Below are 12,936 nucleotides of genomic sequence, written 5' to 3'. Positions count from 1 at the left end.
TTTTATTCGAATCGTTCATCGCAAACCATAAATTTAGCCATTTCAACGAGTTTTACCGACTTATACATGACTATCGCTGGCCTTCCATCAAGATAACTTCTTTTTTTAAAAAAAATGAGCATTTATTTATTTTAATTACAGTATGAATAATGAGAATTTGTAAAACTTTTTTTTTCTTTTTTTAGGGGTTAAAAAGTTTGGAATAATAAAAAAAAACGATGAATTACAATATGGAGGAGAGTAGAGGTAGACGAATGATTAATATAGAAAGATGTGTTGTTTATAACTCATCCTTGACAGGCTTCTTGGAATCTTCAGCTTCAGCCTTAACCTCTTCTTTGATAGCTTCCTTGATGGCTTCATCTTTGATGGCCTTTTCAACAGCCTCAGCAGCAGGAACAGGAACAACCTCCTCAACAACAGGGGCATCGAAAGACTCAAGATCAAGACTGTCTTCCTCTTCTTCAGGAATAGCAACGTTTTCAGCTTCAGCTTTTTCCTTGGCTTCGGCGGCGAGCTTTTCGGTATGGGCAGCTAAAGCAGCTTCTTCTTCAGAGCGAGAGGCTTTAGTCTCGTCGCGGATCTTTTGAGCTTCTTCGATGTCATCAGTGATAAGAATGTTGTCAAAGATAGTACCAGACTTGACTTGCCAGACATCAATACCAACATTACCAAAGTCATAAGCATAAATTTCGTTATCAACCTTGTATTCAGGGTTATCAATAGTGGGGTGTTCCCATTCACCCTTATAAAGAGGGTTAGCAATCTTCTTGGGGGCCCAGGTACCTAAGAACTCAGGGTTGGGAATGGAAGGAGATTCCCATTCACCATCCATATCATCATCCCAATCTTCAGGCTTCTTTGCAGATGGGTCAGGAATAAACTCAGGAATATCGTCATAACCAGCGGGCTTTACATCATCCACATCGTCAATCATGGCTTCCTCAACCCAATCAGCAGGCTTAGATGCATTAGGATCAGCAATGGTCTTGGGAGGCAAGAAATCCCAATCTTCAAGAAGAGAACCAGAAGCTTGACTCTTACCATCCACCAAGATTTCGTAGGTTTGATCGGGCTTAACAGTGAGAGTATATGTGTGGGTCAAGGTGTCCTTAGGGGCAAGGACAGACTTCTTCAAGTCAAAATTGGTACCGTTGTAATGGAAAATAGCATGAACCATAGCTTTAGGGCCACAAATATCAGGACCAAACATGATGTTGTATTGACTATCACCATTGAACGCCTTGGGATCCAAATTACTATCAAAGATCTATAAAAAAGAATTGCGAGTCAGTTATTTTTACGCGTCTTTCTTTTCAATGAATTAATTATACCTTCAAATAACTTCCACCACAATCGATATCTTGTTCATTCTTGACATCGAATTGGATAACAAGATCCTTATCCTTGTTGTTGAAAGGTTTGATTTTGGTTGAGGTAGCGTAGAAACGATAATCTTCACTGGTTCTGAGACCAGCCTTAGAAGCCTCATCGGAAAACCACTTACCAGGAGAAACCTCAAGCTTACCAAGATCTTCACGATGAGCAGAAGGAGTCCAACGTTCAGTCCATCCTTCACCATCAGAGAAGGTTTCGTAAAGGAAAACTTCAGCAGAAACGACGGCGGCAAGACCAAAAATAGCAGCGATGGTAGGAATCTTCATTGGAAATGACTTTTTTAAAATAGATGTGAAGAAGAAAAAGAGATGAATAACCTGCCTTGGCACCCTTTCGCAATATATATCTATGTCTGAGTTAAATTTCCCCTGCGTTAGCTGAAAAATTGACGTGGCAAACAGGAACTTTGCTGATTGAATTTCTAACCAATAAAGAAACTAGCCTTTTATTTTAATTGATGGCACTTTCTTATTGGCTCAAAATTCTCTTTACCAAATTAGCATTGTTGCTGTGTGTTACATTTCGAACTCTGCCTCATTTTTTTTTATTAATGTATCCAAGGAATTTACCTTATTCATTTTCAATTCGTCTTTTAATTACGTATAAATGCTTTTACTCACAATAAAATTATTTAAACACAAACCATAAAATAACTGCAGAAAATTCAGTAAAAGGGTTTTCTAATCATCACATAATCGTGAGTAATTGTCAGTTACAGTTGCATAAAAATCTGACTTTAGTATCATGTTACACATCTTATTATTCTCATTCGCGTTGAGGAGTATATAAAGAGAAAAAAAAAGTAATGCAACTACATACCGCTACCCCACAGATCATAGGCGGGAAGAGATGATTGAGGAACTGTAATTATCTTGCTTAAAAAATGGTTAGAGCACTTTGGACAGAAACATAAAATATGGCACCATAGAACATTTTTTCATTGTAGCTTGACTATATTGCTTGTTACGCTTATGCTATTTTGTACCACTTAAAAATTATTTTTGTTCGTCGAGAATAAAGGGAAAGAAAGCCTTGTATTTGTGCAATTACACGAATGTTTTGTTAAGTAAGATCATACTCGTAGGTCTTTTCCTGTAGCATCATCCATTGACAACACGTGTCTTTTTTATGTTTGTATGTGTATCTGTGTATCTGTGTGTCTGTGTGTCTGTGTGTGTGTGTGTGTGTGTGTGTGTGTGTGGCGGTGTTCCCAGAAGTTGTATTGGGCTTGTTCCACATGGGCACATAATTACCAATGATGTCCAAGAAAGTATAGTTTTTAATAAAAATGTAGATAATTATTCAATATGAAGAAAAGCCGAGTAGTAAAACATCAAAATAATATTAAACATAACATATTTAGATGGAATACGGCAGAATTACTTTATTTTAATAATAAGAAGAAAAGATGAGGGTCGAGGAAAACCTGTCAACGTCATATTCATTTAGGTGACAGGACACTAGATTTAATTCGTTATCAACACTCGGGATGTCAAGACCAGTATGAGAAAATAGAAAGTGTCACGTCATAGATTATGCGTCTATCTGATATAAACACATAATTATTCTATCCCAAGATACACTCGGTTGTCAATACCAAACCAGCGGTCAATGGGATCGAAATGTAGAATAATATACGTACAATGAGGAATAGTACCTGTTTTTCTATTATACAAAAAAACTAACATACCTTTCCCTTTTTCATTTGAACTAGAATACTTTTATGAGTGATGTTATCTGGTGTTTTGACCTCTTTACATTTATGACAGGCGTAGATTATAAACTTTAATCTAGACGTTATTCCTCCCATATCACGAAGAGAAATATTGGCCATGCATACATCCTTTTATATCATCATCTTCATCAATGTTATTGGTTGATTACATATATACGAAAGCCTGATTTGATGAAGGAAAAAAGGTTGCTGGTCTTGTCACAAAAATAATGAATATTTTAATGGTAAAATGAATGAAAAAAAGGAGGTGGCTACTTGAAGTTTGATGTTGACGGTAACTTCAAGTATTACTACTAAAGTCCCTTGTTCTTCATCTTTTATAATATTTTATACCTAGAATGTCTTCTCATAGTGTTGATATAATTTTGTCTTTATTGCTATCGTGGAACACGTATTCGCAAAGGAAGTGAGTGCAAACTTCCTGACATTGATTAGCTTTTGTTCATTTGGGCAAGCAACGGGTTTGGCACCCCAAAGGTAAGATCGTAGACTAACTACTTCTTGATTTAAAGCTTAATGTAACAATTACTTTACAAGTACCGATTAGTTTGATGTATTTAAATTTGCTTCAATAGTGACTATGGGTTTCAATTCAGTAGCACGTTTGTGAGTAGATTTTGTCCGATTTATGGCTAACTCTGCTTGGTTAAAATGTCGATGATTTAAAAGCAAAGTTTATTATGTAAAATATTAGGGGTTCATATGTCTTCCATTGAAACGCTTCTTCTCTTAGAAGTTTCATGGCAAACTATGACACATAAATAAAAAATGCGCGGTTTAACCCATGTTCCAATGGCTGTATCCGTTGCTCTGCGTTATCTGATTAGTTGCAAAATATACTATCTATAACATTACTAGATGCTGTACTTATTAAGTAACAGATAGATATAGCTTAAAATTTGCTTGTAAAATTTAGGAAAGAACTCTTTTATACATCAGAATACAAAAACAATAAGTGAAGATTTTGTGTATATAAAATCGTATTTAACTATAAATGACGTCAATACGTGAGAAGATTGTTTTCTCTGATAAACTTTATGTAAGCGGTTGGCTGGAAATTTTGGTTGTGGGGTATATGGCTAAAGAGATTTATCGTGTCACCAAATACAAGTCTGTTTGGTTTGCTCTATTTTATATTTTTTATTGACAGTTTTTTTCTCGCAAGTAAAACAAATTGGTCTTCAATGTATATTATACAAAAGAGCAAAACCAGCGTAAGGATTGATTACGATTATGCAATATAGTATGAGCTAGTGGGATCAGATCACTGCTACTAGTTAGTGGCAAAATCTTGTTTCGGTTGATAATGCATTATTTTTTTTATCTTGTATATAAACTACAAAAAGATCGTAGTCCGAACTGAAATGAGAGTTGACTTTTGTCTCATGTTGCCACTCTGCAAAATAAAAGAGGTCGGTGCAAGAAACAGAGGAGAAGGGCGTTGCCATTCAGACCATGGGCAGTCTGACAACATTTCTTATGCAACATACTCCTGTTTCAAACAAAGAACCATGATGTCATGTAAGCATCTCGTTACTTGGAAGATCTTGATATAATCGCGGACCACTAAACATATATAGTCTATCTCTCTTTGGCCCGAGCAAAGATAACACAACGAAAAGATACGAAATTAATATTTCCAAAAACGAATGGTGATAATAATAAAGAATTGACAATGAAATTTATGCATATTATGGACAAAGTAACTGTGGCACCATCCCTCTGATTTACAAAGTATAAGAGAGGAATACCCAGACCAATCCTGAGTGTAAGAAATCTCCTATTTCGTCATGTGCTTTAATTATAAGCTTTTTTTTCTCTCCCTATTAATTGTGATTTGTCTGGTGATTAAACACACGCTATTGTAAAACAGCATAAATAAAACTTTAATATGTTACACACATATGTAAATGATAAGAATCGTGGATGGCTTCTATTTTTAGGATTTCAAAAAGTTGAAGGAGTTTATTTACAAGAAAGAAGGGTATTATAGCTTTAATTTACAAGTGAAAAGAAACAAGTCTATTCATGGGATCTGATGTGACGCTTTGCTTGGTTTCATTTCCTGAACTTTTAAACAGTCGATGAAATATGAATTTGGTAGTACCAATAGACGGTGTATTTGTCTGCACTGGTTTTGCTGGAGTTCCTACAAGAAGCCTGGGTATTATTTCTCGATGCTCTTCACAAAGATAGATTGGGTCAAGGTCAGTTTGGAAGTATGTCATTGTAATTGTAAAATAGATAAGGAAGAAACAAGAAAATTGAATCAAAACGTCTACTTTTAACTAAATTCGACGCGGAACTGAATTTTTTTAAGCTCGCTCCTACTTCCATAAACAGACTTTAAAACAAGCCCCATGAAAAAGAGTCACGATCATTAAACTTGTCCTTTTTGGCGAGAGAAAAAAAAAGTTAGATCGCTCTTCAATAACATTTTAAAAATGGGAACCAAGGAAAAGAAATCAACCATCAAGTTTCAAAAGAACAAACTCAAGGGTGTTGTCAAGAAGAGAAAGGAGACCAACAAATTTAAGAAACAAATTCAGAGACGTCAAATTCGTCGTGGTGCTCCCATCGATCCTCACAAAGGTAAGAAAACTTTTTTATGCAACCTCACACAATTCATTAAACACAGTTTATTAGATGACGAAAAGCCAAAGGAAGAAGCCCCAGTGGACAAGTACGCTCAACATTTTTGTTAAACTTGAAATTATCTTAACAATTTTATATAGTACTCCTATTGTTAATGCGGAAGATTACTTTTGTAACTTTGTCATCGATGCTGAAGAAACACTTGATCTCAGCGACGATGAGGTAATTGATATTGCCATTCAATTCGTTTCTATGTGAACCACGTGCTAATGCATATATCTCTAGGAAGGTGATTTGGATGCATTAGATGCATTTGAGGTTATTTTAGGGCCTGATCAAAATATTGCTGCTGAGGGATTAGATGACGACGAAATCATGTCCGAAAATGATGATGAAGATGAAGATGAAGATGAAGAAGAAGAGATGGATGATGAATATGACTCTGCCGATGAAGAAGAGGATGACGAAGAAGATGAGGACGAGGATGAAGATATGGAAGAGAATGATAAGGCTGATGAAAATGATGATTCAATCGCTGTCACTATGCCCATGTTAAAGGAATGGATTAATGCCGCTAATAAGAAATCACCTGCCGCTTGGAAAAAAATGTTATTGGCCTTCAGATCCATTGTTAGATCTGACGAGCCTGCAAAGACCAAGTTCACATATCGTGTTGAAAGCAGCAAAGGTACAAATGAAAATACAAATGAAAATGAAAATCGCTCTTAACATATTAATCCTTTTTTCTTTCTATGTATATACAGTTTATGCTAAACTTGTTAGAAGCACATTAAAGGCAGCATACCCTATTTTAAGTAATCATATCTACTTTTTAAAAAAGGAAAAGTATCCAGGAAAAACAAAGAATTGGCCCAAATTGGAAAGAGTGATTATCTTGTTCTTCAACAATTGTATTCGTTTCCTTCGGGAGTTATCACACGACGATATTATTCAATACGTCTTGGAACAATTGGCACCATGTACATTATATTTGGGGTGTTTACCCAAGGTCTCCAGAGAATATCTCAGAGTAAGTCCATTTTAACACAAATGTGTCATGACGTTCATTTATCTAATCTTCTTTTTCCGCTACTAGGTTTTATTAGACCGTTGGTCAGATGTCGCACTTTCAGAAGAAACTCGTAACGCATGTTACACAGCAATTAAGCATTTTGCCACCACAGCCATTGATGCTGCTCGTAAAGATTATATGCCTAATGCCTTAAAGGGCGTTTATCTTGTTTTCGCTAATCGTGCCACCAAGATCAATGAAAGCAGCATGCCAGTAATCCAACAAATGCTTGAAGAAGTAGCCGATCTTTACTCCGTCAACCCTAAACAAAGCTACGAACATGCAAATGTCTACGTACGTCAACTTGCAGACCATTTAAAGAAGGCCAAAAAGGAGCAGACAGTAGAGAGTTTCAAACAAATTTATACATGGCAATATGTCAGCTGTCTTGATTTCTGGGCTAGTGTCGTTGCAACTACTTGTGATCCCGCTGTTGGCGAATCATCTCCCATGCAAGCTATTGTTCATCCTTTGGTCGAAGTGTGTCTCCACACAATTCGCTTAAATCCTACAGCACAATTTTTACCTCTTCGTATCCATCTTATTCGTACGCTTACAGGTCTCATTGATTCTACTGGCTATTATATCCCATTGGCGCCCTATTTGTTCGAAATTCTCAGCAGTGATATTTTCAAGGGAAATGGCGCTGTTGCAATCGATTTACCAGAGTTTGAATGGGAGTTACATCTTAAAACACCCAAGAGCTACATGCAAGCAAAGAGTTATCAAGATTCTGTATATAATGTCATGTATGATGGTCTTGTTGACTTTTATGCATGTCTTGGTCTTTCTATTGCATTTCCTGAGTTGGCGATTCCCGCTCTCGATAAAGTAAGTAGCCATATTTCTAATACTGTTTCAGTTATTAACATACTTTAAAGCTCAAGGAGTACCAAACAAAAATGAAGGGAACTAGATTCTTAAAATCTCTCCGTACCTTGATTGAAAAGATGGAAACACATAAAAATTATATCGAACAAAAGCGTGCACCAATTGAATATACACCCAACAAATTAGATGAGGCTACTGCTTTCTTAAGAGCAACAGATTTCGAGACTACACCTCTTGGTAGCTTTTTGAAAAAGAGAAATCAACAAAAATTAATAAATTAGATGTTGCATATCGAAAAAATACAACAACAAAAAAAAAATGCATGTAAATAAAAAATAGCTGTAATTTTACATTGATTGGTGTTTTTTATTTGTTTCATAACTATTGCGAAGACATTAATGTGTCGGCCCTGCAAAAAGAAGAATTGGTTAACATACGTTTTGGATGTTAGTAATAGATGCTTACTTATTTAGTCTCACGATAATATCAGTAGGGATTGCAAAACAAATGAGCCCGGCAAAGGTTAACAGTGTACGTGACTGTGGGTGGAGCGAATTAGTAAAAATCTTCGAGTTACTTTTCATGGTACTTACCCGTGTGGACACAATATTTGAATGTTTTGTTACCCATGCTTTGTATAAGATGTCCATGACATTCAACAAAAGTTCTGGTATATTCTTCTTGACGTTCTCATCCAAGCCTGAAAATCTGTATGCATACAATTGAAGTTGATTAGAGTCTCCCTCCAAAGGAATTATATCGGCTTGTTGTATATGTTGAAGTGCTGTTTCGTATCTTCCTTCTTCATAAGCAACACGGAACAAGAGTGCCTGGATTAGGGTACGAATAGTTGCTTTTCGAGTGTCATCAATAAGTGAGCTGATGTATTCATTACTTTCGTATTGGTTCATCGTTTTAATAGAGAAATCAATAATTTCCTTATTGGACAGTTGTGAAAGCTTGGGGTCAGTGATTCTGTATGACTGAGGCTTTTGTAAGGCGTCACTTAATTCTTTCGCTAATATATCTACCATCATTGTATAGTCCTACAGAAACACATGAATACATCGTACATTTGCACCTTTATATATATACCTACTCTTGATAAGCTATAAGCATAAACAGCGTCAATACATCGACCCGTTTGAGCCCATTTTTCAGCAATAGGCTCAATAATCTTTGCATTAAATTCATTTTCTGACGAAATGTCTAACAAATCCTTCAATTCATCAGCAAAACCAGACTAAAATTTGTAACTTTTGTCTTAGTAAACCCATATCACACTTTTTTTTCTGGCTCACTTACGGCTCTTTCTTGTCCACTTGATCCAAGGATATTCTTGAAGTCTTTGCTTTCTGCTGTGAATTTACAGACATATGTTCTGGCAAGGTTTACCATGTCATTATTCGGATATCCTTTTTTAGGTGAATATAACGAGAGAAGAGCTAAATACTGAAGCGCCTCCTTTGGGCGTTCTAAAAGATAAACCTTGACGTATTGATATATTAAGCGAGGGAAATTTAAGGTTTTGACGTTATTTTCGAGAGTGATCACTACATGGTGTTAAAAATTAAAGCACAATCGATATGGGTGGAAACCTTTTACTTACACATTTGATTGGTTTGGGTCTTGTCCATTGGAGGAACCTTCAATAACCCGCAATAGAATAAGGGAATAGCAAAGTGAACGGCTTCAAGACGAAGTCTTCTTTGCTTATGAAGATGGTCAATGGATTCTTCAAATTGATGTGTTAATAATAGAATCTTGAAAAAAATGTATGGGTTGGGTTCATGACGGTCGAAGTATTCGTTACCGAGATTGGTAATTTCTTTTTGGAGGTCGCAAAGTCGATAGCGTTCAAAATGGTTTTTTTCTGTGGCTGTCACTTCTCTCACCAACATTAACTTATATTATAAAAAAAGTTAAAATACTTCTGCGCCATTGTTATCTAATTCCATATTTTACCTGAAGCCAGATGTAATCTTCGGTGGTTTTAATGACATCAGGGAAGCTCTTCTTATGTAATTCACATCGGCCAATGATTTTATAAATTATTAATTTGTATGGATCCACCTTTGTTGATCCATATCCAAACTTGTGATAATCTGCCAAAATGGACTCTTGAGTATCCTTTGAAACGCTATATTAAATAATTAGAACTGTTTTATCGTATTTAAATTTGCTTGCTTATTTACCAATGATGATCAGCTTTAATATATTCTTTAAAATATTCGACAAATCTTCTTTCCGACGCAAATTTTTCAGCGTTAGACTCAACATATTTAGCAGCAATATCTAAATGACCACAACGTATCAAGATATAGATAAAAACCCAAACTGGGAAACCATCAACAATTTCAAATCGATCATCGGTCCAACCGGATGTTGTTTTAAATACAAGTTCCACAAATGCTCGTAAACGATGTGTGACAGCAGGATTACCACCTGCCTTCACCTTGGTAGCATTCTTGTTTAGATAATCATTCATATATTGAGCAGATCTATAATAAACGTAATTTTAGATTACTTTACCCTATTTTTCTCTATACATTTATACATACTGTTGCTCTAGCCATGATTTGGATGCTTTAATTAATCTACGACGAGTGTTTGTTGCGCTTGTACTGTCGTTAGGCTGAGTAGTATAGTCATGAAGAAATCTGCCTTCTAAGCGATCTTCTACGCCTGATTTATTAATTAGATGACTTAGTATACTCCATGATTCATTTGCACCATCTTGGGACTTTAGTCAAAAATGTTAATACTACTCTACTTTTTCGTATTTTAACACGATTCACTTACTTTCTTCAAATCAGACAGGTTACGGATATTGGCGAGGTTAGTTAATAAGTCAAAATCGTTATTGACTAAACGATTAGCGTTCAAAGTTTTAATGACGTTGGCATACTCAGAAATTCTCTGTAAATCAATATGTTAGTGAAACCTTGTTTTTTCTTTTCTCGCAGCAATATATAAAAAATTTACATTGGCGCCTGTGCTAACATTATCTGTTTCAAAAATTTTATAGTCTGCGACGTTTTCGTCTTCTTCCATACGATCCCTGTCTGTGATATCGAGAAATTCTGCAATTTGTGAATTGAAGAAATCATCAAATTCTTCATTGTTCTGTCGACTCCGTTAGTAAATACAAAAATATTGACAAAATTGATGCTTTACCACTTGTCTTTGCTCTTCAACAGAATTTATCAGCATGTATTCGTGTTCCCTTTGAAGAAATTTCTAAAAAGAAAGATCAGTAACTCTTAATTTGCAACAAGGTCTTAAATGCTAACGTTGATGTTGGTATGGTCTTCTAGTTGTCTGCGTTCAAATATGTTACTGGTGTTAATTGGATTAGATACGTAATCAGTGTCAATTCCACTACTAGCTAAAAAGTCATGTCTATTATAGAGCTTGGTTAATACATTTTAGCTGTCGAAACGACCATATAATGGCTACACACTTACGCTTTTGCATGTAACTCTTGTGTGGGTGGAATTCTTTTATGCATGGCTTCCAATTCTCGATCCATTTGGCTGAGACTTCTCTGCATAGCTGAGACGTTATCATAATTAACTTCAGAGTTAATCAGTGCTGCCTTCTGCCGAAGCTGTTTAAAAAACTCGTTAGACATTGTAGGTTCACGAAAAAGCTAAAAAGGCACACAAAAAAAAATCGCGTCTGCTGAATTTAAAGAATTCCAGTGACAGTCACTGAAATTGGTAGCACATAAAGATTCACAGGTCAGAACTTGGTACTTGTCTATCTACGTTCCAGTAGTAGCTTGTTACGACAGTGAAGCAGATTTTATGGAAAACAGAAATCGATCATCCTATGAATTTTAGATGATATGGCATGTCAATCAACGTGTAGAGTTCTAGACATTTCCGAAATTAACTTCTTGATTGGCACGAAATGGGTTACGTATATCGGCGAAAAAAAAAATCTTCGTACGAAAACCAAGTAAAAGCACTGTACTGTACAAAATTTCTTTATTATAATTGTTTCTATTTCCATGAAAGACATGGTATTTACAATACTTTATATAAATGGACTTGTTTAATTTCCTCTAATTCATCATCGTTAAGATCTTGGAACCAACCGCCATCATAGTTAAGCTTCACTTCCTTCACCCAACCTTTCATTAATTTATTAGCGGACAAACCGGCTTCCTTTAACTGATCTTGTAAAGCAGGAAGAGTAACTAATAACAATCCAGACTTCTTCTTGGTTTCAGCACGTACAAATTTCCAGATTTGTTGTTGCATAGGAAGATCGTTGAAAAATTGGAATACGTTATTCATGATAACAATATCAGCGTCTTTGGATAATAGCTCGGGCATGGTTTGAATATCTTTGCACATAACTTCAATGCGATCATCCATCTTGTATTGCTTGATCATGTCCTTTTGTAACTTTGTAAACCATTCATTGATTTCAACACCAATAATTTTACGAGCACGCGTGAATAAATGGCCCTAGTCAGCAGCATATAAGCCATGTGTATGTATGTGTTTTTCTTTCAAAATTTTAACTTACAGCGTATAAAACGGCACCTAACCTTGATCCAACATCCACAATGACCTTATCTTTCACTTTATCGGCCAAAGCAACCTGATACAAAAATTGCAATTGTAAAACAGAGGCAGAATGAGAAATAAAGTCTAAGTAATACTGTTACTATCATCTCCTTCCGAGAACACATTTATATACTTACTCAAAGGAGCACAATTCTTGGATTTACAGTCTAAACAATAATTTCGAGACATCTTTCCTTCCTCACAAAGGTCATCTACATCCTCTTCAGAAAACAAAAAGCCATCCACGTGAACAGTATTTTGATCTGTGAATCCCTTAAACTAAACTTTTTGTGAGTAGCTATGCCAAATTAAGTTTATATGCGCATTATTTACATCGGGAGTATTGGGAATGACTGTTTTTTCTCCGGGTGCTTCAGCAGAGATAGGAACACGGGTACGAAGATCTTTGATCATTCTACCTAATCTCATCATTTTAGCATCGCTGACAGGTTGATAACTACCATCATGCTCTTCGGTATCCATAGCATCGCCTTCGTCACCGTGGTGATGGTGGATTTGACCGTGGTATTCCTCTATACTAAAGCTGTCAATAACTGTTTCTCACGAAAAGGATTGTCTCACTTACGAAGTGCTGATTGAACAAATTGTTCGAAAGTATGGAATTGAGAGTCGTCAAGCTCAGAAATAAGGTTGACAAATTTTTCCTTGGAGGCCTCAAGGATATCGACTTGTGGTGCTTCACTCATTTCAAAAAATAAAAATAG

At 35.8% G+C, this 12,936-nt stretch overlaps 4 protein-coding genes across 4 annotated transcripts; 1 reads left to right on the top strand and 3 right to left on the bottom strand.

The window, feature by feature from the left end:
* Nucleotides 1-100: 100 nt before the first annotated feature.
* Nucleotides 101-1,959, bottom strand: EV154DRAFT_433332 (Calreticulin family-domain-containing protein). Its single transcript, XM_051596729.1, has 2 exons — nucleotides 1,335-1,959; nucleotides 101-1,270 (listed from the first exon to the last, which is right to left on the bottom strand). The coding sequence occupies exons 1-2, from the start codon at nucleotides 1,662-1,664 to the stop codon at nucleotides 281-283; spliced, it is 1,320 nt and encodes a 439-aa protein (XP_051463606.1). The 5' UTR covers nucleotides 1,665-1,959; the 3' UTR covers nucleotides 101-280.
* Nucleotides 1,960-5,563: 3,604 nt separating this feature from the next.
* EV154DRAFT_877 (Noc2p family-domain-containing protein) lies at nucleotides 5,564-7,971 on the top strand. The gene is made up of 7 exons (XM_051607820.1): nucleotides 5,564-5,725; nucleotides 5,780-5,816; nucleotides 5,869-5,950; nucleotides 6,014-6,416; nucleotides 6,493-6,758; nucleotides 6,825-7,631; nucleotides 7,682-7,971. The coding sequence occupies exons 1-7, from the start codon at nucleotides 5,578-5,580 to the stop codon at nucleotides 7,910-7,912; spliced, it is 1,974 nt and encodes a 657-aa protein (XP_051463605.1). The 5' UTR covers nucleotides 5,564-5,577; the 3' UTR covers nucleotides 7,913-7,971.
* EV154DRAFT_489266 (Nup93/Nic96-domain-containing protein) lies at nucleotides 7,957-11,292 on the bottom strand. The gene is made up of 14 exons (XM_051599278.1): nucleotides 11,099-11,292; nucleotides 10,925-11,033; nucleotides 10,809-10,871; nucleotides 10,617-10,757; nucleotides 10,434-10,550; nucleotides 10,193-10,374; nucleotides 9,827-10,132; nucleotides 9,597-9,771; nucleotides 9,241-9,535; nucleotides 8,937-9,184; nucleotides 8,731-8,874; nucleotides 8,225-8,677; nucleotides 8,097-8,170; nucleotides 7,957-8,040 (listed from the first exon to the last, which is right to left on the bottom strand). Exons 1-14 carry the CDS (start codon nucleotides 11,263-11,265, stop codon nucleotides 8,013-8,015), a joined length of 2,502 nt encoding a protein of 833 aa, XP_051463604.1. The 5' UTR covers nucleotides 11,266-11,292; the 3' UTR covers nucleotides 7,957-8,012.
* A 370-nt stretch (nucleotides 11,293-11,662) lies between these two features.
* EV154DRAFT_475513 (uncharacterized protein) lies at nucleotides 11,663-12,918 on the bottom strand (the record flags this gene model as incomplete). The annotated part of the gene is made up of 5 exons (XM_051597981.1): nucleotides 11,663-12,109; nucleotides 12,171-12,295; nucleotides 12,349-12,490; nucleotides 12,545-12,744; nucleotides 12,798-12,918. 5 exons carry the CDS (start codon nucleotides 12,916-12,918, stop codon nucleotides 11,663-11,665), a joined length of 1,035 nt encoding a protein of 344 aa, XP_051463603.1.
* Nucleotides 12,919-12,936: the final 18 nt, after the last annotated feature.

The sequence above is a fragment of the Mucor mucedo genome (genome assembly GCF_025094135.1).
Source record: "Mucor mucedo strain NRRL 3635 chromosome Unknown EV154scaffold_1, whole genome shotgun sequence".
NCBI classification, from domain to species: domain Eukaryota; kingdom Fungi; phylum Mucoromycota; class Mucoromycetes; order Mucorales; family Mucoraceae; genus Mucor; species Mucor mucedo.
Note: the sequence above shows the minus strand (reverse complement) of the source record. Positions and strands in the feature narration are given on the sequence as shown.

Bases quoted from the DNA above. Each gene is read 5' to 3' on its own strand.
- EV154DRAFT_877 (XM_051607820.1), top strand. From the start codon at position 5,578: ATGGGAACCAAGGAAAAGAAATCAACCATCAAGTTTCAAAAGAACAAA. The intron at 6,759-6,824 runs GTAAGTCCATTT...TTCCGCTACTAG, and splicing joins TCTCCAGAGAATATCTCAGA to GTTTTATTAGACCGTTGGTC. The intron at 7,632-7,681 runs GTAAGTAGCCAT...CATACTTTAAAG, and splicing joins CGATTCCCGCTCTCGATAAA to CTCAAGGAGTACCAAACAAA.
- EV154DRAFT_489266 (XM_051599278.1), bottom strand. From the start codon at position 11,265: ATGTCTAACGAGTTTTTTAAACAGCTTCGGCAGAAGGCAGCACTGATT. The intron at 10,133-10,192 runs GTATGTATAAAT...CGTTTATTATAG, and splicing joins AAATCATGGCTAGAGCAACA to ATCTGCTCAATATATGAATG. The intron at 8,678-8,730 runs GTAGGTATATAT...GTGTTTCTGTAG, and splicing joins ATGCTTATAGCTTATCAAGA to GACTATACAATGATGGTAGA.
- EV154DRAFT_433332 (XM_051596729.1), bottom strand. From the start codon at position 1,664: ATGAAGATTCCTACCATCGCTGCTATTTTTGGTCTTGCCGCCGTCGTT. The intron at 1,271-1,334 runs GTATAATTAATT...TCTTTTTTATAG, and splicing joins GTGGTGGAAGTTATTTGAAG to ATCTTTGATAGTAATTTGGA.